General features: G+C 36.8%; 1 protein-coding gene across 3 annotated transcripts; it reads right to left on the reverse strand.

The window, feature by feature from the left end:
• Positions 1-2,286: 2,286 nt before the first annotated feature.
• On the reverse strand, positions 2,287-21,976 carry LOC137940318 (sister chromatid cohesion protein PDS5 homolog A-like). Of its 3 annotated transcripts, none has more exons than XM_068785309.1 (32): positions 21,717-21,976; positions 18,555-18,758; positions 17,811-17,992; positions 16,159-16,285; positions 15,764-15,982; positions 15,381-15,597; positions 15,123-15,268; positions 14,894-15,039; positions 13,198-13,347; positions 13,024-13,072; positions 12,752-12,943; positions 12,458-12,640; positions 11,621-11,775; positions 11,384-11,510; positions 11,114-11,263; positions 10,969-11,025; positions 10,702-10,838; positions 10,454-10,571; positions 10,128-10,262; positions 9,744-9,943; positions 8,789-9,086; positions 6,993-7,067; positions 6,258-6,872; positions 6,056-6,151; positions 4,899-4,978; positions 4,470-4,521; positions 4,222-4,308; positions 4,075-4,112; positions 3,063-3,122; positions 2,823-2,977; positions 2,551-2,684; positions 2,287-2,468 (listed from the first exon to the last, which is right to left on the reverse strand). In XM_068785309.1, the coding sequence occupies exons 1-32, from the start codon at positions 21,807-21,809 to the stop codon at positions 2,433-2,435; spliced, it is 4,713 nt and encodes a 1,570-aa protein (XP_068641410.1). In that variant the 5' UTR covers positions 21,810-21,976; the 3' UTR covers positions 2,287-2,432. The 3 variants fall into 3 exon arrangements, with proteins under 3 accessions (XP_068641410.1, XP_068641409.1, XP_068641411.1); XM_068785308.1 differs by having other exon boundaries at positions 10,969-11,028; XM_068785310.1 differs by lacking the exon at positions 2,287-2,468 and having other exon boundaries at positions 2,557-2,684; positions 4,232-4,308; positions 10,969-11,028.
• Positions 21,977-22,323: the final 347 nt, after the last annotated feature.

A 22,323-nucleotide genomic window follows, 5' to 3' on the forward strand; every position in this document is an offset into this window, starting at 1 on the left:
ATACTTTGTAGTCATAATTACCAAAATACCCTCGATCACAAAAAAATGCTCAAGTGCTTAAATCTTCTCTCTGACCTCTCTGATAAATAGAATCTCTCTCTTTTCACTTTCAAAATCCAACACCGAACAGTGCCCCTCCAAAAAAAAAAAAAATTCTTCTTCTCCTTGGCAATTCCAGAAACCACGAACAGTGCCCCCCAGAAAAAAAAAATTATTCTCTTTTCGGCACTTCCAGAAAAACACCAAATGGAAGTTTGGGGCAGAGAGCTCTCTTCCCATCAGCGGAAACAGAGAGGGACAAACAGAAATCCGGTGCCGTCACCGGAAAACCTCGCTCTAATACCAATTGTTATAAGAAACACAAATCTGAGCACAATAAACCGAGAATAACTAACCACGAAGTATATAATCAAATAGAGAAATACGAAATAGATACAAAATCAGTAAATCAACTCAAATAGCAAGAAAGGAACGATCTTACATGGTTTGGCGACAGCATACTCCACGGAAGGAAACGAGAATCTACTAAAATCGGAAAGGGGTGAAGCTTTGCGGCTTCAAGCATACAAAATCAACATCCGATTTCTCTCTCGACAAACCCCTCTTTCTTTGCACAGAGAATCCCCAAAAACCATTGTCGTCTCGACCTCTCTTCAAAGAACCCCAAATCAGAGCTGCTGATTTAACTTCTTAATCGGGTCCCGATGCGGATCCGAACCGGGTCGGGTCGAGTAATCGGATTCAAGACACCCGATTAATACTTCTGAATGCACTAATGATGTCGAGCCATACTGAAGGACTATCTGTAAGGAACTGCAAAAATAGACAACAAAATAAGAAATTGTTGTACGCGAGAAAAGAACGGAACGAGAAAAGAACGGAAACGAAATCCAGATAAAACAACACAACGCCTAGAAGGGTATCTGAATACAGTAATTTGTTTCCCACTCATTTACCGGGCGGACAAGTTTCCAAAAAAAATCACTCCAGTCCAAAGAAACATATTCAAGACAAAACAATAGATATAAATTAAAGACACGGTATGCAATTTTCTGAAAAACACAAACAGACGAAGAAAATCACAAAGACGTCCAAAGATTAACAGAAAATGAAATAATTTTACTGCCACAATGAATCGAAAACAGAATTAAAACCAAAAAATTTTTGCAATCCCGGAACCATTTTCTAATAAACACAAACAAACAAACGATGAAAATGAAAAATAAAAATAAAATCACAAAGTCGTCCAAACATTAACAGAAAATGAAATATAACGGCAGCAATACAAAATGGCGGTCAGGGATACCGACAAAGAATAATGAGAAGCGAAAGAATTTGTGTTAATGCCACAATGAATCGAATAGAGAACTAAAACCATAAAAAAAAAAATCTCCTAATGAATATGTAATCGCGGAACCATTTTCTGATAAACACAAACAGACAAAGAAAACGAAAAATAAAAATAAAATCACAAAGACGTCCAAACATTAACAGAAAAATCAAGATTATCGCAGCTGCAATATAAAATGGCACGACGCAGGGATACCGCCGAAGAAGGAAGAAGAAGAGAAAGAATTTGTGTTACCACCACAATCGAAAAGATAATTAAAACCATAAATATTTCCTAATGAATAATCAAATCCCGGGAAAGAAATCAAAGAAGCCGAAGAAGGCAAACAGAGAAACAAGGTCAAGGTTGTAGGGAAAGAACTAACCTATCGTTGTTTCAATCCGCAGACCACCGTCGTTGCGGATGACAGCGAGCTCCGACGAAGAAAGCCCATTGCGACCGTATTTGTCCACCCCTGGCGTCTCTTTCTTCTACATCGCTTTGTCGTGCCTTGGTGCCAGAAGACACCGCCGATGGTTGACAAGGACACGACTTAACAAGAACCGAGACAGAGGCGGGAAAGGCGATTTTGAGGGAGGATGTGATGTGAGACGGAAGGTTTATATACTAATTCCTACGGGTGGACCATGAAATGTGACCCTACGTTACTCACGGGCCTGATTATGGCCCACATTGAGAGTTGTTCTCATAAATAAATTACAAGGGCCCCGTGGACGCTGAATCTTTGGTCATTAGGAAATTAAAGTGATAAGAGAAAAATTATAAATGAAAAAAAATAGTAGGGCTCTCCAATATCTGTATAACCCCATTTTGATATCATTCTTCCCACAAATACAGGTAATGCCTAAGCTAGGATAGATGATGATCCATGGGCATTTCCTCTTACATACCGCCCATGCGAGAATATGAACATCATAAACATGTAGCTTTACGTAGTCCACAAACAGCCATCGCGGCTTCAGAATTAATTCTCTTTCTAGATAAACACTATTACATCTACAGCCTAAGTCAAAAGAAGATTACTTTACATGCCTCCTCCTAGATGAGCCTCACAAACCAAGATTCGCTCATCTTCAACATTTCAAGCTACTTTTGCGGCACGACGCTTCCACACGCTCTGCATTTTTTTTTTTTAAGACAATCAATATCAGACCTTCCAAATCGAGTATCTCGGAGGACCAAAGAAGCAAAGAGATTACCAGGGGCTCATCATCTGAATCTTTGCTATCCCCACCATCGGAAGAAGAATCTGACTTCTCTGGGCTTTCCGATTCCTTGCTCCCTGTTAGCTCCTCGCCTGTTTCCTCTCTAGATTCCTCTTCTCCAGAATGACCTGATGACCAAAAAATTAAACAAATGTCCCTCCTAACTAATCTCTTCTATTAAAAAATTGCGGAGGATGCATCTCGCATAACCACTGAAGACTTCTAAAATTTTCATGTTAAGGCCAAAGCCAACAGGAATAGCTTACCCGACTCATCAACTTCTGAATCAGCTGGAAGATGCGAATTTGATATCTCAGAGGTATCTCTGCTCCCACCTGCACTGTTGTCAGCACCTGAGTTACTACCCGAAGTTCCCTCATCATCGTCCATACTTTCCCTTGGAATTGCTTTCCTTCTGAACCTAGAAGCATGCATACATGACAACCCTAAGAAAATTCTCGAAACAGGAACAGGTGTTTATAAACAGCGTCAAAAGATTTGTTTACTTTGAACCACTTTTACTTCTTGAGACACCATCTCTCTGAGTTTTCTTCTGCCCTGATGACCTGAAACATTAACAACAAATGACTGCATGTTAGATAACGTTTAGGAAATCAAAACTATTACAGTTCAATAGGCCAATAGAGTGGACGCAAATAATTAGAAATCCAATGACATGATCTTATCAATCAATGGCACGATTTAAACGAGTGCTCTGTAGACCAAGTAAGATTTACTTGGTTAAACCTGGCCAGGCCAACTGACCAAGTTGACCGACCTACTATCATTTACCAGCCTCAGCTATTGCCCATATATTTCATATCAAACTCGTCCCACTGATCTGAGCAACAATCATGTAATTCCTATGTGGATAAGTTGACTTCCACACATCAGAAAAGATGAAAACAAAATCATAGAAAAAGAACATATCAGAATTAAGACAGGTTTTAGGGGATTAGTAGGATGGACAAATTAGTACAGCAATGAACTGCCTCAGATCAATGACGCAAAGCAATAAGGTTCGGACCCCCTTTTTTGCATCTTGTTTTCTTCTTATATAATCCACATCTTAAAGAAGCATCCAGGTCCAACCCAAAATAACTAACCAAAGTTTAGGAGGTCTCTTCCTGACTAATAAATACAGGATTTTTGAATCTACAATCCATTTGATATTATATGGATACTCCTCATGTGTAAGATCTCTTTATAGCTCGTGTATGTCTCAGTTTTGGGTTGAGTTCAACATTCAGCTACATGCTCTTATACCATGTTAAAAGTCGGTCGAGGACTATCCTAAAATTGACTAGCCGAAATTAAGAAGCCTCATTCAAGGTAATAAGCTCTGATTTTCTCCAATTCCAGATCCAAGTGACCCTATTTTGACAAGATAGGCAGACATCCCACAGTATCAATCCCCACAACTCTTAAATTTTTTCACAAATCTTTACAAGGTTAAAGTAAAAAGAAAGAGGTAGCAGAACTCAGAAATTCACTATGCTTCCAGGCAAAGAGACTCACAGTTCTTTAGGCAACAGTGCATTTGATGATTTGAGCTTCTGGAAAAGACGTATCAAACACAATATCAGGCACAGAAAGTTTTGTGGCATAATCATAAAGCAAGATGGTAAATAATGTTCCTCTAGGAAGCTAACGTAGAAAGATGACCTTTTTAGACCTTAAACCATTACTGACAACTTCCCATCGCTCCTTCTCTAACTGGAGTACTTCTACATCTCCATCATCATATTGTATCTTTGAGTTGACAAGTTAAAGCAAAAATTAATGAAAACCCATTAGTTGCTTTTTTTTTTAGTAAATAAAAATTAAAAAGGAAAAAAATAAAATTGGACAAATAGGAGAACTAAAGAGCCTTTTTAATGAAAAAATTAAATTGCAGATGTTAAGAAGCTAACCACATGTTTCTTCTTTCCTGGCTCATAAGATTGCACCATACCTTCATAAAACCTGAAGATACAGACAGCAAAGTTAGAAACACACAATTAGATGGAAGTAATGCCACCTCATTTCTCTATGCTCCTGGGTTATCCTTAAAATCTCTCTGCTTGCACGCATATTATGCATATGAGAAAAAAAATAACCACTTTTTTAAGTGACCACAGATATCTCCTCAGTTGATAGAGATTTAGGAGTCTATTGTAAAGTTAGTATCACATGGGCCATTCTTAAAGTAACTCAAATTGAGGTCGACTCTCATGTCCTTACATGCACACAAATCATAGAGCAATTTGCGAATTCACACCCATCATTCATCCAGACCAGTAATTTATACTTCATAACAAGAAGTTTTTTAGACAATAGTAGAACCAGCAAAAAACACTCACTGCTTATCTATAGGCCACCAAACTTTAACTCTGCAACCAACCAACTCTGCATCTTGTTTTTGATCTTTCTCTAAAGAACACTGCAAGAGAAATAGTTAATAAAGAAATAGTGATTAAAGCAAATATTCTAAAGAACACAGCACTTAAACCTCCAAATACTGCAAATAATATCCTAAACATTTACACAGGCATACTAAAAACTTCATGCAGCATGGAGCCGTATATGAGTTAAAGAATGAGAGTTCCATCACTGCTAGACAAATCAAAATTTCCAACAAATCACATGGCAAAATAAAACATTTTAAGAAAGAGAACAAAAGAAAATCCATATCTAACTTCTAAAACCTTACACAGAAAACAGCTGTGCATACAGTTCAAGCTTCTTAAAGACAGCTTCAACTATTGTAAAGCACAAATCTAGCCAAAGAATTTTAAATCTGTATTTAGAAACTTTTTTTAGAAAGCCTTTAGAAGACCCAAATGTTTTGAAAATTTTGAAACTCCATATCTAGCTTCAAAACCTTATCTAGATCTGCATCTACTTCAAAATCCCGAAAGACAACTTGAACTATTTAGGCTCTTTTGTGCTGCAGAATAGTTTACTTAAAAAAGTATATATATATATATATATATATATTCTACAGCAGAAAACAACCAAAAGTATTCTAAGTTTGTATTTTAGAAACTCTTCTATATTTTACTTCTATGAACCAGCAGAACATATCTCACATTGAGTTGTACAACATAAAAAAACATATAAGCTCATTTCTGCTTTTAAAATATGAAGAATTGAAAGTTTACGGAAGTGCAGTCATATGAATCACTCAATCAAATTTTCGATTCAGTGTCATGAAATCTAGTTTGGATCAAGGTTTACTGACTTGCCGAATCAAACCACGGCTTGGTTGACTCCGAACCGGGACAGGGTGGGTCGGGTCATGTCCAGGGTCAAACTCGACCCTCCTACAATGAGGACTCCTGACCCCAGTGGTCGGACTCGGAAATCTGGGACCAGAGTTGGTTCACGATTCCAAGTGAGTAAACCATGGTGGGAATGCATGAGAGATTCCTAAAAAGATAGGTAAACTCTCCATGGACAAAATGACAATGAAAGGCTTAAATTGTCTAATCATGCAGAGGAATGAAGAGGAGATCACCTTCACTAATCCTGCAATGGTTTTTCTCTTACGTTTTTTAATGGATTTTGATGAGCTTTTGGATTTCTTATCATCATCTTCCGACAGAAGTGGCCCCTGCAAATGTTTGTCCAGTATCAACATTGAAACTAATCCAAAACTCAAAACAATTACTTTTCCAAGGCATTTATCTTACTGAGATGTAATTTATGAAAATGCTCACCACATCATCATGGTTGGCAGGTTCTGAATCTACATGTCCAGGGTTATTTGCACTCCACAGTTTATCTTTCCCTTTCCCCCTTGATGAGAAAGTTTTAATGGGAGGTAAGCATGACAAAACCAAATCTGATTCAGCTGGTCCTGGGTCTGCTGTCATAGATTTTGAAGGCCTTTTACCACCATCAGCACTAGCTGAAGTTTTTTGTTTACCCTTCGAAGAGTTCATTGAGATACTGGAATTTGGAGCAACCTCTTCAATGGATGATCTCTTCCGCTTAGATGCTGATGCAGACATCTCTTTAATTGTTTTTCTCTTTTTACTTTTCAAGGACAAAGGATTTGTATCCTTATCTGCTGCTTTTTTGCCTAGAGTATGTTCATGATCATTCACAAACTCATCCTTATCAAGGCTGTCCAAATTTATTTCCCTTACCAGCCCCAAAATACCATAATCATTTTCTGGAGCACTTCCTTCAACTGATGATTTCCGTCTTTTTCCTCTCTTTTTTCTCCCTGGACTTTTTAAACTTTCCATCAGTCTTCCAATAGGCATTTCAGGACCATCCCCATCACCATCTTCTAGATCTTTTTCATCCTTCACAACACCAGCCCCAGCCTGGCAATGAATGGCAAAAGGAAACTATTATTTTCCTAGAAGAAAGATATATAAAACAGCTATTTAAATTTTAATCTCAATATTTGACAGTTACCCAGTAGTTTCAGCGCATACAATTACCTTATCTTCCAGCTTAAGCGATTCAAAATGAGTCATCACGCTATCATCAGCTAACCATGATTGAATTGAAACACCCTGAACAACAAGCAATGGCAGTTACAAAAAATGACAGGAAAAAGGAGCACATTAGCAGATCAAACATTTAGGAAGGCCTCCTCACAACATTTAAGATTCATAGCTCGAACACACGTACAGAAAGATTATCATAGGCATTAAGACAAAGACACTGTTTAAACCCTACTTACCAAATTCTAATGCTCAACGAATAAATTGTCCCTTTAGGAATTGACCCAGCCATTAACTTTGCAAGAACGAGTTAACATTTACCAAATTCTAATGCTCAACGAATGAATTGTCCCTTTAGGAATTGACCCAGCCATTAACTTTGCAAGAACGAGTTAACATTGTCATTGATAAGCGGGGCTGATTCCATACTCAGATGACTAACAAACTAAAAGGCCTACTCCAAGCTTATAATTCCAAGATCATTAAATCCACAGCCAATGTTGGACTTCTACCAACCATCACCTTATCTGATGTTCATGCCTATTGGATACAGAGAAATGGACCACTGACAAGGAATGTAGCACTTTTGCCTTCAAACAGCCCCACTCATGTTTGAACCCAACAAAACACACAGACAAAAGAGTTTGAATCTTGGAGCACATAAAGAGGGTAAAAAACAGAGAGATTAAGCTGGGAAACTCCAAGTTGAACTATTTAAAATAACATGACCAGGGTGGGTGCATCAGTTATTGACCATATCAACTGTATCCTCTAGGGCAAAATTCTATACATATCAGCAATCCACCCACCCCTGACCACAATAAACTAGGTTTGCTTCATACCAAAATGACTAGCCAATAAAACACTGTCCCAATTTATAAGTCCAAAATCTAAATCCAGAATGAATGTGAGATTTTTATCTGTTTATAGTCAATAAAAATTTAAGAATTTAAGAAACCATTAAAAAAATCAAACAAGTGAATGCAAAATGGTTTACTTTTTTTTCATCAATGAATGCAAAATGTCTTGATAATTTATTTGATCCATGATCTTTGATGATACTCAAGAGAACTGAAAAAGTTAAGAGGAGAGAGGGTTGAAGAGAGAGAATGAGAGGGAGAGAAAATGGAGAGGAGATATTTGAGAAAGTGACTGCATTGGGGGACATGCACATCCCCCAACCTCTATTTATAATCAGCGTTGAGTAAAATTTACAAGAATACCCTTACTTTAAGTGAAAACCCTTATTCTTTATATCTCCTATTCTACGTGTCCTCTTTACATGAAATTTGGTCCATAGACATAGTTTGACATGTAGAACAAGATTACAACAAGAAATATAAATAATGATAAGGTAAAATGATCAAAATGTCCCTGTACTTGTTTTTCAACAAGAACCAACTATAAGAGAGTCCATGATAACTTTAAAAAAACTACAAAATAACCAAATAAACTTGTAAAATATGAAAAACTTGAAAGTAGAGAGAGAGAGAGAATGAAAGGGAGAAGAGAGTTTGAGAGGAGCTCTTGCATGAGCTTAATTTCACAATTTAAAAAAATACCCCTCTATACATAAATCATTTATTCCCTTGTATCTCCCATTCTACACTTCTTATGAATATAAAAATGTGTACATAGACTATATTAAGCATACAGAATAAGAGCACAGCAATATAAAATAACCGAACATGTAAAATGACCAAAATGCCCTTGAACTGATTTGCTCACAAAATGAAGTCATATATGAATTTTTTATTCACTGAACATTTCATGGTGCAGAAATGGCTCACCTCAGTGTTGTCACCTTCTTTCTTCTCCAATGGGTTATAAAGTGCTGAAGGTAGTGGAAAAGTTGTTGTATAATCAGTAAAATCACCCTTCTTACAAATTCGATGTTTTGTGATTGATAGCCCCAAGTCACAAATTGCATGCAACATCTTCGTACTCTTCCCATCAGCATAATCTTCAGAACTCTTGATACTATGAAATATAGAGATGACTGCATGAAGGGTCTCTCTGTTGGGACTAAACCCAGATTTCCCCTCTTCATAACCATGCAACATGGCAGTAAGGAACAGGTGCAATTGCCTTGAAAATTTGGAGAAATTTAGTAACAAAAGAGATGGACTTAACTTTCAAATTGTCAGGTCAACATAATGAGAAGGGAAAACACAGATAGACCATATACTTACAAATATGTTTTAACATACTCCTAAAAAAACTTTTGCTTTTCAGTAAGTAAAATTGCAGCACATGACATGATTGGTTGCAACATTAAAATCTGAATGAGGACTAAATAAGAAAGAAGAGATTTCAATGGCTTCAGAAACCCAAGACACTAAAATCAGAGAATCAAAGAGAGAGGGAGGAGAGAGAGGGTTAAATTCAGCCTAAAAATTGAGGACAGTTGTCATATGTAGGAGAGTAGCCCAAGACACTAAAATCAGAGAATCAAAGAGAGAGGGAGGAGAGAGAGGGTTAAATTCAGCCTAAAAATTGAGGACAGTTGTCATATGTAGGAGAGTAGTCCGACATTGGCTTCATCTAGAAAATATCCTATCCTTATTAGTTGGGAAGAGGTCACCTAAGCTCAGCTAGTCTTTTTGGAGAAACCAACCAATTTTAACAATACTAATGATAATAGTGATCATAACAGGAATAATCAATTTAAAATAATAAAATAATAATAGTAATAATAATAAAGAACATTCACACATTCCCATAAAAAATAAAAAAAAACTGTACCTGTAAATTGGCTCAAATGCCCGAACTTCCTTGCATTCATCAATATTAGGACATGATGGATGATGTGCAAGAGCATGGACCAAATATGAAAGAATACTCTCTGGGTACACCAATGTGGAGATCCCATCACAGTTTGCTGGAACTTGCCTTGCCTTCAGTTGTTGACACATTTGGATAATTTCAATCAAGTTATGCTTGTCCTGCCAATACAAAAATGGTTAAATGCATTAGTAAACATGAGGAAGCTTCCAACCCACCAAATGACAATTTCCAAAAAAGAAAAGAAAAGAAAAGATGAAGTCTGTTAAACCATAATATGCATCATTATTGGAAGAGATTTTAGTGACTAAGTTTATGTGAACTGTGAAAATGATAGTACCCTACCTCTTTAAATTCAGGTGGTTGGGCTTCAATGATGTTAAATAAGAAAGCACAGGCATACTTCGCATCCAGAAGCCTCTCCTTTATATATTGGTGGACTTTGTTGAGAAATAGTTTCCTAACCTGGGGGTAGGAATCCTGCAAGAGGAACTGAATGCAGTAAATATACTACTCAAAAGCAACTTAAATCTTAATATTTATCACATATATGAAATGAAAGATATGCAAACTAGAGGGGACACTCATAGCATCCAATCCATGAGAAGCTACTGTAAAAGCTACTGCAAGTCAAATATTTCACAAATATTTTGAAGGAAACAATACTTAACCTGTGATGTTCTTAGAGTCAAATGAAAGACATCAACAGGTATTTTCTGATCCCAGTACTTCGACAAACGCAGAATCGCTTTAGCCGAACAAAGTCTCAGATGAGCCTTATCTGCATTACTGCAGACAGAGAAACAGCAACAGAGACTCAAATAGTATCCACGAGAAGGAATAATTTGTACTCGAGTCTTTCCAAAAATGAAGGCATTAACTACCAACAAAAAATCAATTCCACAAAGTAGGTTCTTACCTTGATTTGATTTCTTCCGAAATCTCACCAAAAGAAAGTATGTTACTTAGAATCTCCAAAAGTTTTTCTATTCCCTGACGCAGAGGTGCATCTTTCACTGGTAAGAAGCTCTTCACAAGGGCTTTAATGCCATAAGTCTGCAGCCAAAAAAAAAAAAAACTTTGCACAAATTAATGAGGGAACTCAGTAGAATCACTTGTGATGAAAAGCAGATTTATAAATGACTGGCTAAATATCCTTAATGTAACCAAACGGATCATTACTGACCTTCAATAAACAGAGCTCACTTGGCTCATCCCAAGAGGTCCTGCTAACATCCTCTGCCTTCTGAAACAGTAACAATTTACATCCATAAATAATCTGAAAAGAAAAAGGTCATGGGCCATACCACAGTGTTCTCGGTTAAACATACATTACTGCACTCCAAAATTTTGGTTGTTATGAAATGCACAATTTCGTCCTCCCTGGTTTCAAACACCGGCATTGCAGTCTGGGCTATGCAACCCAGAGACTGAAGTATGGCCGGTAAATGTGATTGCTTCTCAAGCATATCTACGAGTCTCTGTAATTTCAAAAAGAGTATTTGTGAAAATGGTCAGTGCCAAAACAAGATCTTCAGTAATATGCTTGAAACAAGGCTAATAGAAGCAATAAGCTTGTTTCTCAAAAAAATCAAGTAAACCTTGTAAAGAATCGAGAGTGACTTAAGGCCATCATCTCTTGTTATAGCTGCTAAGGCTTGCACAGAATACTTGGCTTGCTTCCTACTTCCTTCCAAGCATAACCTTTCCAGTAGAAGATCTACCGAACTGCAGTCAAATATTCAAAAAACACACAAAAAATAAATTTCATTTCTGCAGAGATTTCACATTGGAAAAAATAGATATCAATTTATAAAAGTAATTGTTCCATAGTGCACCTAGAAGTTGTAGACAGTTGTTCCCTTATTGTGCCACCAGCCTTCGCCAGAACATGTAAAATACCTTCCTTAATTATGTCATTTTCCTCTTTAAGAAGCTGAACTAGTTCCTCTTCAGCTCCCATCAGAAACAATGACAAATAACTTGCAAGAATCTGCCAAAACAAAAGTAAAAAAATAAAAATAAATAAAGCCCAAGGCTCTGAAGATATCAAGCAAATTAATTATTATCATGAAGCAAAAAGATTTTTATTCTAGTTGTTAATGTTCGATCTAGGTCCATCCCAAATTGACTACCCAAGTCAGAAGATCATTTCCCAACTAATTACCATAGAATTTTTCTTTTTGTCCATGTGGGACTATTCCCACTAATACCAGTTACATATGATCAGCTTTCTTTCAGTTAATTATGGATTAAAATTTTTTAATTACAGAATAACAATTTATTAGTTGGTAAGAAGTTCACAATCTATACTTGTGCTCCATGTCTCAGGCTAGTTGACTGAGAGTTACAAGTTATTGTGTGTGGGAGAATAATCCCACATAGGTTTTGGCTTGGAAAAATTCTATATTTATTAGATAGGAAGAGATCTGCTAACTTTGGCTAGTCATTTTGGGAAGTACGGCACAGAATCTACAATTACGTAGCATAGAATTGATGTAATATAAAGTTGCAAGACCAGCTTCTAATAACTTCTGAAATATGGCTCACAAACTCTTCTCAAAATTGAGAGGGCACATGTAAAATACAAGTGCAGTTTAATATAAATAAAAGACAACTTCCAGTGAAGTGGACCTAATATAGTGGAACATCAAAAAAGGTAACCAAGGTCTTACCACTAGCAGATTCATGCATGACTTAACCACTTTAAAGTTTCCAGCAGATTTCTGTGCAGCAGCCTCAGCAAGGATTTCCTTGACATATTCTTTGTTGAAAAGTAAATAAGAACACTTGATTGAAAGAGTATTAAGAAAATTATATAATGGGTGTTTATCACCTAATATCTTCAATAAGTCATCCTGCACATGAGGAAAGCATCAAACTTTTTCAAATTAGGAAAATATCAAATGCAAATTAAACAAGTTCCTCTTGTGAAGAGTTATAAAGGTTAAAGGTTAACAAGTAAGTACTCGATATGTAAGTGCTTGCTGTAAAGTAGTGTTAGGATCCAGTAGAAAGGTCAAAATCCTCCAAATGTTTGTGTCCTTCAACTGATTTAGTGTCTCAAAGCTCTCCTCGGCCTTTGAAGGATCACTAAACCAACGAGACATGGTACGGAAACATCCCGAGATTCTTTTTTTGAGCTCCAGACCATCACCATCCTGCAGTTTTGAACAAGTTGGAATCACATGTGCACATGACAATCAATCTTAGCCTCAGATTTCAGTTTATGGTCAACCACCTGGTACATCTGTCTAAGAGAAAGATACTTCTGCATTTCTTGCTGTAACCTGCAATCCAAGAGGAAATGCCCTGAAAATCGGTACAGATTCTATCAAATACTAGACATTGAAAGGAAAGAAGAAGAAATCTAATAAGAAATGCATGATGTTAAAATCAAGCATTTTAAACAAACCTCTGCTTCTGCACCAAAAGCTTCTCCAGGGCCTTAATGTCAACCTTTTCCAATACAGAGAAAACAGTCACCCATTGTTTCACTTTATCTTTCACTGAAATGCCAGTAGGGGTCAGAGAACCACAAAGAGCAGCCTCAATTGTCTCTGATCTGTAGAATGTAGAACAATGTCTTAAAAAAACACTCCATTTACAGAAAGAGAAACTCTCTGGGCACAAATGCTTCACAAAAAATTGGTAACCCAAATTGCCAATGCAAGCTATCACATTTTAAATTGTAAGAGAAATCACATGAGAGAGCAACCCCTAACTACCAAAGAATGAGATGGACTAAAGAAAAGAGGTCTTCTTTCTCACAGACCAGATTAGCACAAACCTCAAGACACAGCAGAAAGCTAGAAACAGCACATACTCTAAGGAGAATGAACACACTATTCTTCATGTCCTTTTCATTAATTCTTGGTAGATAGACTTTGAAAACTTGTTCTAGATAGATTGAAATCCGTTTTACCTATTCTTGTATTTAGATTGAAATCAAAACTAAATTTATCAGATTGAACGACATTCATATTCATAGAGTAATTATGAAACAAGAACGTTTTTCAACACAGTAGAAAAAAACTCAACTTTGTAACTTAAATCTCTTTGTGGACATTTTCTTACACCAAAATTTTGTTCAGATTTTGACACTGAACGAAAATAAACTCTCCTTAATAACATTAAAACAGAAAATCCAAGACAACTAGAAAATCCAAGATTCAATAAAGAAGACTAGTTTTAGTAAGATGTCCGGTAACATCCTTTCCCTCCTTAATCACACTAAAACTAAAAATCGAAGACAACTACAAATCTGAGAATCAATAAAGAAGACTAGTTTTCTTAAGATGTTCTGTAACATCAATTTTCACTATTACTAGTTGTGAATTTACTGATTGTCAGTTTACCTAAGATATCCTCATAAAGTAACTGAACTGGTTTTAAAAAGATATTAGCAGTCTCTGTCCTATAAGTAGTGTGATTGCCTTGAAACAATATCATACCAGCCCAAACTGAAAATTCGAACAAAACACAACTACTACAAAAGCACAAAGAAGTTAAATAGGGAGATCATAAATCTCTGTGGTTAATAAGACTGAAAGAGGTGTCACAAACTAGAACCATATTTCCCTTGTTGGGTGGGGAAAAGTCCCACATTAAAAAATAACAAAAAAAGTTAATGGTTAATATGGTTGAGCAATAGGCATCCTAAGTGGCTAGTTATTTTGGGATGGAACCGGAGACTCATCCTAACACCCAATAGTAGTATCAAAGCAAGTTGTGTGCGCATGCCGAGTCCCAATTTGTGCTCCCTAAATTATCTGTGTTGTAGGTTCCATATGAGGTATGAGTGTATATTATGGGCTCCATGAAGTAGGAGTTTGTGCTCCCCGTTGAGGGTTTGTGCCCACATTTCAAGCCAGTTATTTGTAAAGTTTGGATGTGAGTGGAAGTGTCAAGTGGGAAAAGTCTTACAGTGAAAAATGGGAAGTAAAGTTAATGGGTTATATGGTTGAACAATAGGATTCCTAAGTGGTTAGTCATTTTGGGATAGAACTAGGCTCAACCCAACACCCAACATCCCTCAATGGCAAATTTTAGAAATAAATAAGCACTATAGAAAAAAATCCAATGTAAATTCAGTAAAACAAAGAACATACCTGAAATCTTTGTCATAGAGGCATCTCAATATCTTGCCCGGCATCCAGTCAAAGTCATCAGAACTGACTGATCCATCAGAATACTTTAAACAATAGAGGCTATATAGTTCAGCTAGCCTCTCCATAGTGTACCTTTTGACAAGCAACTGAAATGTTGGGAAAGGAGTTATCTACCACAAATCAACATCTGAAGCTAACAAATAGAAAACAAGAAAAAACGATCAAGTACCGATTTGTCTCGAAGGCGCTCTGCAACAAGTCTAGACGTCTCAGCTGGAACAGATTTCAACTTGAGACAAGCTAAATCATAAATTGCGGCCACAACTTGCTTTCGAACATTTTCATCATAGTCTAACAGCCTATCAGATAAGGCAGCTGGAAAATATCCATCCAGGAAAAAAAGTACAAAATAAAGAATCAATAAACACCACAAGATCCATCTTTCTACAACAAAAACATGGTGCAGAGGGTACAAAACTTTCCCTACCAATTATGTTCGGAGCTTCAGCTCGTGAAGGGTTGGAAAGTATACAATCTTTTACATGCTCGATCACAGAAATACGAACTTCCACAACTCTGTCTGTCAATCTCTTCAGAAATTCAATGAATAAAGGCTGAAAAGTTTCAGAGATAGCATGTCCGGGCAAACTAAATAGTTCACCAAGTAGCTTTACTGCTTTCAAACGCACATTTAACTCATCTGTCTGCATATAAGAAGATTCAGGAGGAAAACCATTTCATATTGATAATCTTGAAAAATGAGTTTAAGAAGTTTAAAGGCGAAAAGAGCAAGAAAGATTGATTAAATCCGTTTCAGATGTCATAGCTCTGAATGCAAAAAAGATACAAGTATGAGATTAGAGTGGGTACCAACAATTCTCCCGTAAGGTATGGAATGATGCCTGAGAGAATGTGAGGAGCACATTCATATAAATCATAAATAACATCATGGTAGTCGAGCTGACCATTCTGCACAATGGTATCTCCAGATATTGATGACAAAAGGAACTGCTTTATGCAAGGTTCCAATTTTCCTGCACAATGTTGTATAACATTCATTGCAAGCCTCCGTGCAGCCATAGAAACATCCTAGCGTCACAAATTCCACAAAATAAAATCTGTAAAAAAGAAGTTGCAAGAGAAGTATTGTCTTAAACGTGAGACTAGACGAGGATTGCATTTTTAAATGTGCACCCATGACCAGTGTCACAAGATATTTAAAAACAAAAAACCAAAGGGAGAGATAAACAAGAACAAGAACTCACACTTTTCTGCTGGCCTAGTACAGACAATATATTAAGTAAGAGTTTGTCCGGAACATCCTCACTCTCATCTAAAAGAAGCACCATAATTGTCTGCATAGATGTAAGGACATTTTCCGGATGATCATCACTGCATACACGATGAGGTCAGTATGAGAAGTTACATTAATCCTCCCATCCTTGTTAAGAACAGCAAAAACATGAGGCACAAGAAGTTACTTTTATACCAAAAAAGCATGTAAGCAAGGTTATGACAACTGAATGTCCACAAAGATTTGGAGATTTTAATGCTCTGGAGGTTACATAAAACTGGAGCAATAGAGTAAATTCAGTAAAGTACCTAATGAAGAAGCCATGCCCAAGAAATTACCATGACTCATCTAGGTGGTGCAGTAAAAGAGACAAACACATCAACTAATGCCCCTTCACCCCCTGGAAATTATGCTGGTCTATTGCATAATAAGAAAAAAATTAGAACACTTGATCTCAATCCAATAATGTATTTTTGGGACATTATTTGGGTTGTTTTAGACAACAGTGACATGAAAGTCAGACTACATATTAAGTGATTGGAATCAACTTAGTACTGAAGATATAGAGATCTCTTTCCACTTTACATGGGATTTTTAAAGAACAAATAAGCTAGTATGTAAGCACTCACTGGGAGCACTTCGAGATAAAAGGCTCCATAAATCAAGATCGCACAAGTTCTAGCAAAATCTATGATAACTACAGGCAGCTGAATTAGCCTGCCAGAACATTTCCATTAGCATATAGCAGAAGAAGAGACCAAAGGTCACCTAAGTTCACTCCCTAACCAGCAGTCCTGCAGGAGCAGCTTGACAAGGAACAGGAGCATCACCAAACAATTCCTAGTGAGGATGAAATGGCCACATGAACAACATGTAGAGATCTAACACACACATACCAGCAACACAATAAGAGTTGCATCAAAACAGAATTCAGCATTGATCAACAAGTGGATGGATCTATGTAACCTATTCATCAAAATAAGCGAAATTTCATCTTTCAAACAGAAAACCCTGCATTTTTAATACAAGGTTGTTTTACAATCTATTCAATTGACTGTCTCAAAAAATAAATAATCTATGTTGGACAACATCTCAAAGTGGTATTAAGGTAAATACCTTTCCCACGTCAAGGAGGTGGTAAAGGATGTAATTTAAAGGTCTTCAAGGATGGCACAATGGTGTAATTAAAGAAGATGAAGTATGTCTACTTATGTCTTTTTTTTTTTAGAGTTTGTAACTCTAATGGCATTGTAATCATTATAAACTTCCTTCCTCAACTATAAATAGATGCTCAAGGCATAGTGTAGATCATTAAGCTTTCTCTCTTCTCTCTCAAATTCATCCTTAGACTTCTCTCCCAAACTCTCTCTCTTTCCATCTCTTTAGCCGTCTCTCTCTCTTTTTCCCTCTCTTCCTTCTTCCTCTTTTTTCTTCTCCCCTTCTTCTTTCTCTCACCATCTTGGTCAAGGACCTTATCATTGGATCCTAAATTCAACAATCTATTTAATACATAAATCAATGAGCAGAAGTTAGCAGAAGTTTTTCAAAAAAAAAAAAAAATATATATATATATATATATGTAAGTTTGGCAGAAGTTCAGTACAGACAATGGAATTTAAGTACCTGGCCACAGCAAAAAATGTACTGAAGAGTGCATTCACTAGGTCATCACATTCAAGATCCAGCATCACAACGCATGACCTATATCTTGCAAGTGTTTCCAAGATAACAACCCGCCTTCCGAATGAAGGTGCATGAACATCACCTAGACCTTTAAAGATGCCTACTATCAAATGAAAAATATCCTGCACAAATGAAGGTAACCAGTACAATAGAAAGAGATTTATCAAACTATTTCAAACAAATAGTAAAAAACACTAGTAACATATCATTTATTAAAGGGCAATTTTAACAGTATTCAACTGTATTTAGTTCTTTCTACTTGTTTCCATTTCCTTCTAGTAAACAACAAAAGTGCCTGGTAAAATAGAAAGAAATTTATCAAATTATTTCAAAAAAATAGTAAAAAAAAAAAACACCAGTAATATATCATTTATTAAAGGGCAGTTTTAACAGTTTGCAACCGTATTTAGTTCTTTCTACTTTTTCTATTTCTAGGTATATACACTCACTAAGGCCGTCTTTTAAGTTTACATATAAGCTTAATATATGAAAGAGAGACAGTTGAGGTAAGGTTGAATTGAACCATCATACTAATTTATTCTTCCCTCATGTCTCTTTCACTTTATCTCTTCTTCCTTCTCCTTTTTTCCTCTACACATCAATTTTCTTCTTATGTATTTTCCTTATCAAACCCAATCTGATTTACACAATGTTCAAACATTTCTTTAATAAAAAGAATCATACTCTAAGAATATCATCACTGTAAGGAGCCTCTGGTGCAGTGATGCGTGTTATTTCACAAATGCAGGTAGCGACTAAAACTTTGACATCCCTATCTTGGTGTTTCAGTAATTCTGCTTTGGCAATGGCATTGAGGCAGGGCTGCATCGAATCCACAATTCCCGGAGGTGGAGACTGATCCAACTCAGAAAGACATGTTGCAGCTTGCTGCAGAGGAGAACAGTCAGAGTTAAACAAAATAATTTGAGTAAACAAACAGGCCTTGAATTGATTAAACACCTTGGTTAGGACATTAACCCCCTTCAAAAGTACTCCCCACTCTCCCACATACTTACTCCACTATTCTATTAATATGTCCCATATCCTTCATAGAACTAAGATACAATTAGAGGAAAACATATAAGCCTTTTTTGGGAAAAAACAAACGGTTGCTCATTACAAAAAAAATAAATTAAAATGAAAACAGGAGAACTACATATGGAAGACGAACATGAAAGATATGAAAGAACAAAAATACATAGTTCTGAACAGAAACACAAGGAAGTATGGCCAAAGCAAGGGTGATTTATCTTGTGCTAGTTAAAATAACGTCATTATTCAAGAAAGACCTCATACAGAAATTGCCATACATGCTTTATACCATGGTTTTCTGATTCAGACTCAGGACCCGACTTACAAACATGAAAATCCAAGTTGGATCAGCCGAGACTGATCAGGACTCGCCAGTCTGGTGGCCAGATTCGGGCCAAGTCAGAAGGGACTTGCCAGAATAAAAGGATCGGGCCCCTGCCCACGATTTGACACCCCCAGTCTAAAATCTGATCCAACTCACCCAAGTTGAGAGTCAACTCAGCGAGTCGGAAAACCGCACTTTATACTCACATCACATACTAAAGTAGAAATTGCACATTCCAGAACATATTTCCGTTTCCAATCTTTTCTAGAACATTTAGATAGCAACAATTGAAAAGCATAAAACATGTATTTCAACTTCCTCATTTCATATATACCATTTTCCATAGGCCATCTAAGACAAGAAAAACATAATTCAATGCATAAACATCAGAATAAAGATTCCTTAATTCTTCAGTGCTTCCTGCATAGCACATTCTCCATTGGGCAATCTAAAGCACATAGAAATTCACCTAAAATGTATGCACTACATTTCACCTAAGTTTCATCAATAAGTGATTCAACTCCAATTATTTTCTCTTCAACATAGCGTAACCAGATTTCTAGATGTGTATGCTTTTTTTTTGGAAAATTTAAAGGCCATTTAGTAAAGATATACAATGAGAGAAATGACAGAGCATCTCCAGATGATCAAGCACTAAAGGTGCACAAGTTTCTTCAGATTACATTAATTCTATTCTGATCTTCCTTTTTCCATCTCCCATAGTCTTGTCAGACTTATTGGCCCAGTACACTGTCATACTATCTACTTTCATAGACTTTATACAAGACAAACTGTTTACTAGTGGCATTTCAGTTAAACAATCCGCTTCTATCAGTCAGCAGGAACATTGATTTCACTAACATAAAAACTCACATAAACTGTTACATGGTGGCATTTCAGTTGTATAAACCACTTCTATCGAAGTTATATGACTCACAAGTCGTGAAACATTCAGCCTGAACATGGATTGCACTGAAATAAACTCAGGAAAACATCATCCATTCATGGTAACAGCTACTCATGATATTAGCATAGACATCATGTCTGTGTCTGGACGCCAGTTCTTTTTGAAGTCACAAATTACATTCAATTATAACCTTACAGTATAAAGTTTGCTCATATTTTTTGTCAATAATTAAAAGAATAAACACACGACTAATACATTACTGTTTTACCGTTTTATACTTTTAACTCTTTTACAGTAATCCAGTGGTTGTAATTTGCTGTAATTCAGATGTTGTAACTACTTGTAATCTTATCCACACTGTACAATAAATGTATCATCCTCACACGTTCTGAGAATTATCTTGGCCTCAAAATCTTTCAATATGAAAATAAAATAAGATGTTAAAAAATTATTCAGATATTGGGTTGCTGCAAATTGAACAGTTACACAATGAGAGAACACGCCAGATTCCAAACTAGTTTCCTATCACTTGTCAGTAAGATTACCTCTGAAAGATGTTCAATGGACACTTTGTAACTTGTATGTCCATGAAAACCAAAAAAAGTGTGGCCAACTGAAGTAACATATTCGAACTTTTAAGGATTTAAATAAAACTGAATGAGTCGCAGAAACTAGAAAGGCATCCAAGAGCTCAAGGCCCAAACGAAGCTCTTAAACTAGGTTGTGAACCAACCTCTAGCTGATGTGGGACTAATCTCAACACTATCGCTCACATGTGAACCCTCTTGTAGCTCCAACCATATCTATCATTTTTGGATGGAAGCACATCATTTCTACTCCCTTATCATATAGAATCTAGAAACACCAAACTCAAACCCTCATGCTTAGCTTAGAGAGGCCCAACCCAAGTTTTCATATTAGGATTGGATCACTCTAAAATACGGTGAATGACTATTTTCATCTTCAGTATTTTCTTTGTCAAGTTAGGACAAAAGAACAAAACTATGACTTGAATAATACGACTTGTGAGTGCTAAGGTTCCTAGAAAACTTGTCCCTCTAAGAATGATTATGAGACGGATAGTACTATTGCTGGATCACTGCATGAGATCATTCTCAAATCTGAATTGAAAACCGACATAATTAAGTTTGGAGTAAACAACTAACCGTCCCATATTGTTATTCCTAGAAGCATGCTCCAGCAATCAAAGAAGAATAAAAAGAAAGGGAGGAACCAACAGAGAAGTCGAAACAAAAGCGGTAATTGCAGCTGTCCGAATTCAGCGGAGAGGTTCCCCAGCCTGGAAAAAGAACGTAGCAACTTCTCCACTATACTACTGCTTTCACTCGAGTGAACTCAAGGCAGGAAGTATTAATTGTGCCAACCAAAACTCCTCCAAAACCGTGTAAATTCGCGAGAAAAGGTCAGAAACCGAGAACAAAACACGGCTAACCAACAGATCGAAGCAAAATTTCGCTTAAACTGTCTGACTGCGAACGAAAGGAGTGCCCAGTCGAACTCAACACTCACAAACACTCGGAAAGCAGAACTTCGAAGGAGAAATTGAAGGAGATAAACTGACCTTCAGGAGCTTGATTAGAGCATCTTTCGAAGCGGGAGGATTTTCGAGCTTCGACCCCACTTCTCTCAGCTGCTGCTGGAGCTTCTGCGCCATTTCCGTCGCGGAAACGGAGTTGGAGCAGCGTTACGGGGCGGTAGCCTGCATGTAACAGGAAAAGAGGGGAAGCAGAAGAAGAATCAACAGAAGGGTTTCTGTTGAGGTTTTCGGGAGGGAGCCGAAATGAAGGGAGATGTAGCGAAATAAGAGGGAAATGAAATGTGGCGAGATGAAATGAAGTCTAGAGTTCAGATACGGTGGAGAAGACTGATTTATAGGAGTTTTTTTCAGTTCGTGGATTGTCGGAACTGAGACAGATCGGCTAAGGAGAATTGAGATCGATCCCTTCCTCAAGTGAATAGCTCTGGTATTTAAGGGAATAACGAACGTGCCCCTGGTTATTGGTGAGTTCTGAGCGCGCGCGAGTGATGGTCGCTTTTTCGCTTATAACGGCATACACGATGCGACGATGTCTATCCATTTTGACTACTTGAATTTTTTACGATTGAAATTTGAATTTAAGAGGCGGCCCCACCCATCTCTAGGTCCCACTCTCGTCCCAGCGACTCCA

Source organism: Aristolochia californica, unplaced genomic scaffold, assembly GCF_029961685.1.
Source record: "Aristolochia californica isolate CCGP_79_NKW_82.1479 unplaced genomic scaffold, dmAriCali1.0.hap1 SCAF_9, whole genome shotgun sequence".
NCBI lineage: Eukaryota > Viridiplantae > Streptophyta > Magnoliopsida > Piperales > Aristolochiaceae > Aristolochia > Aristolochia californica.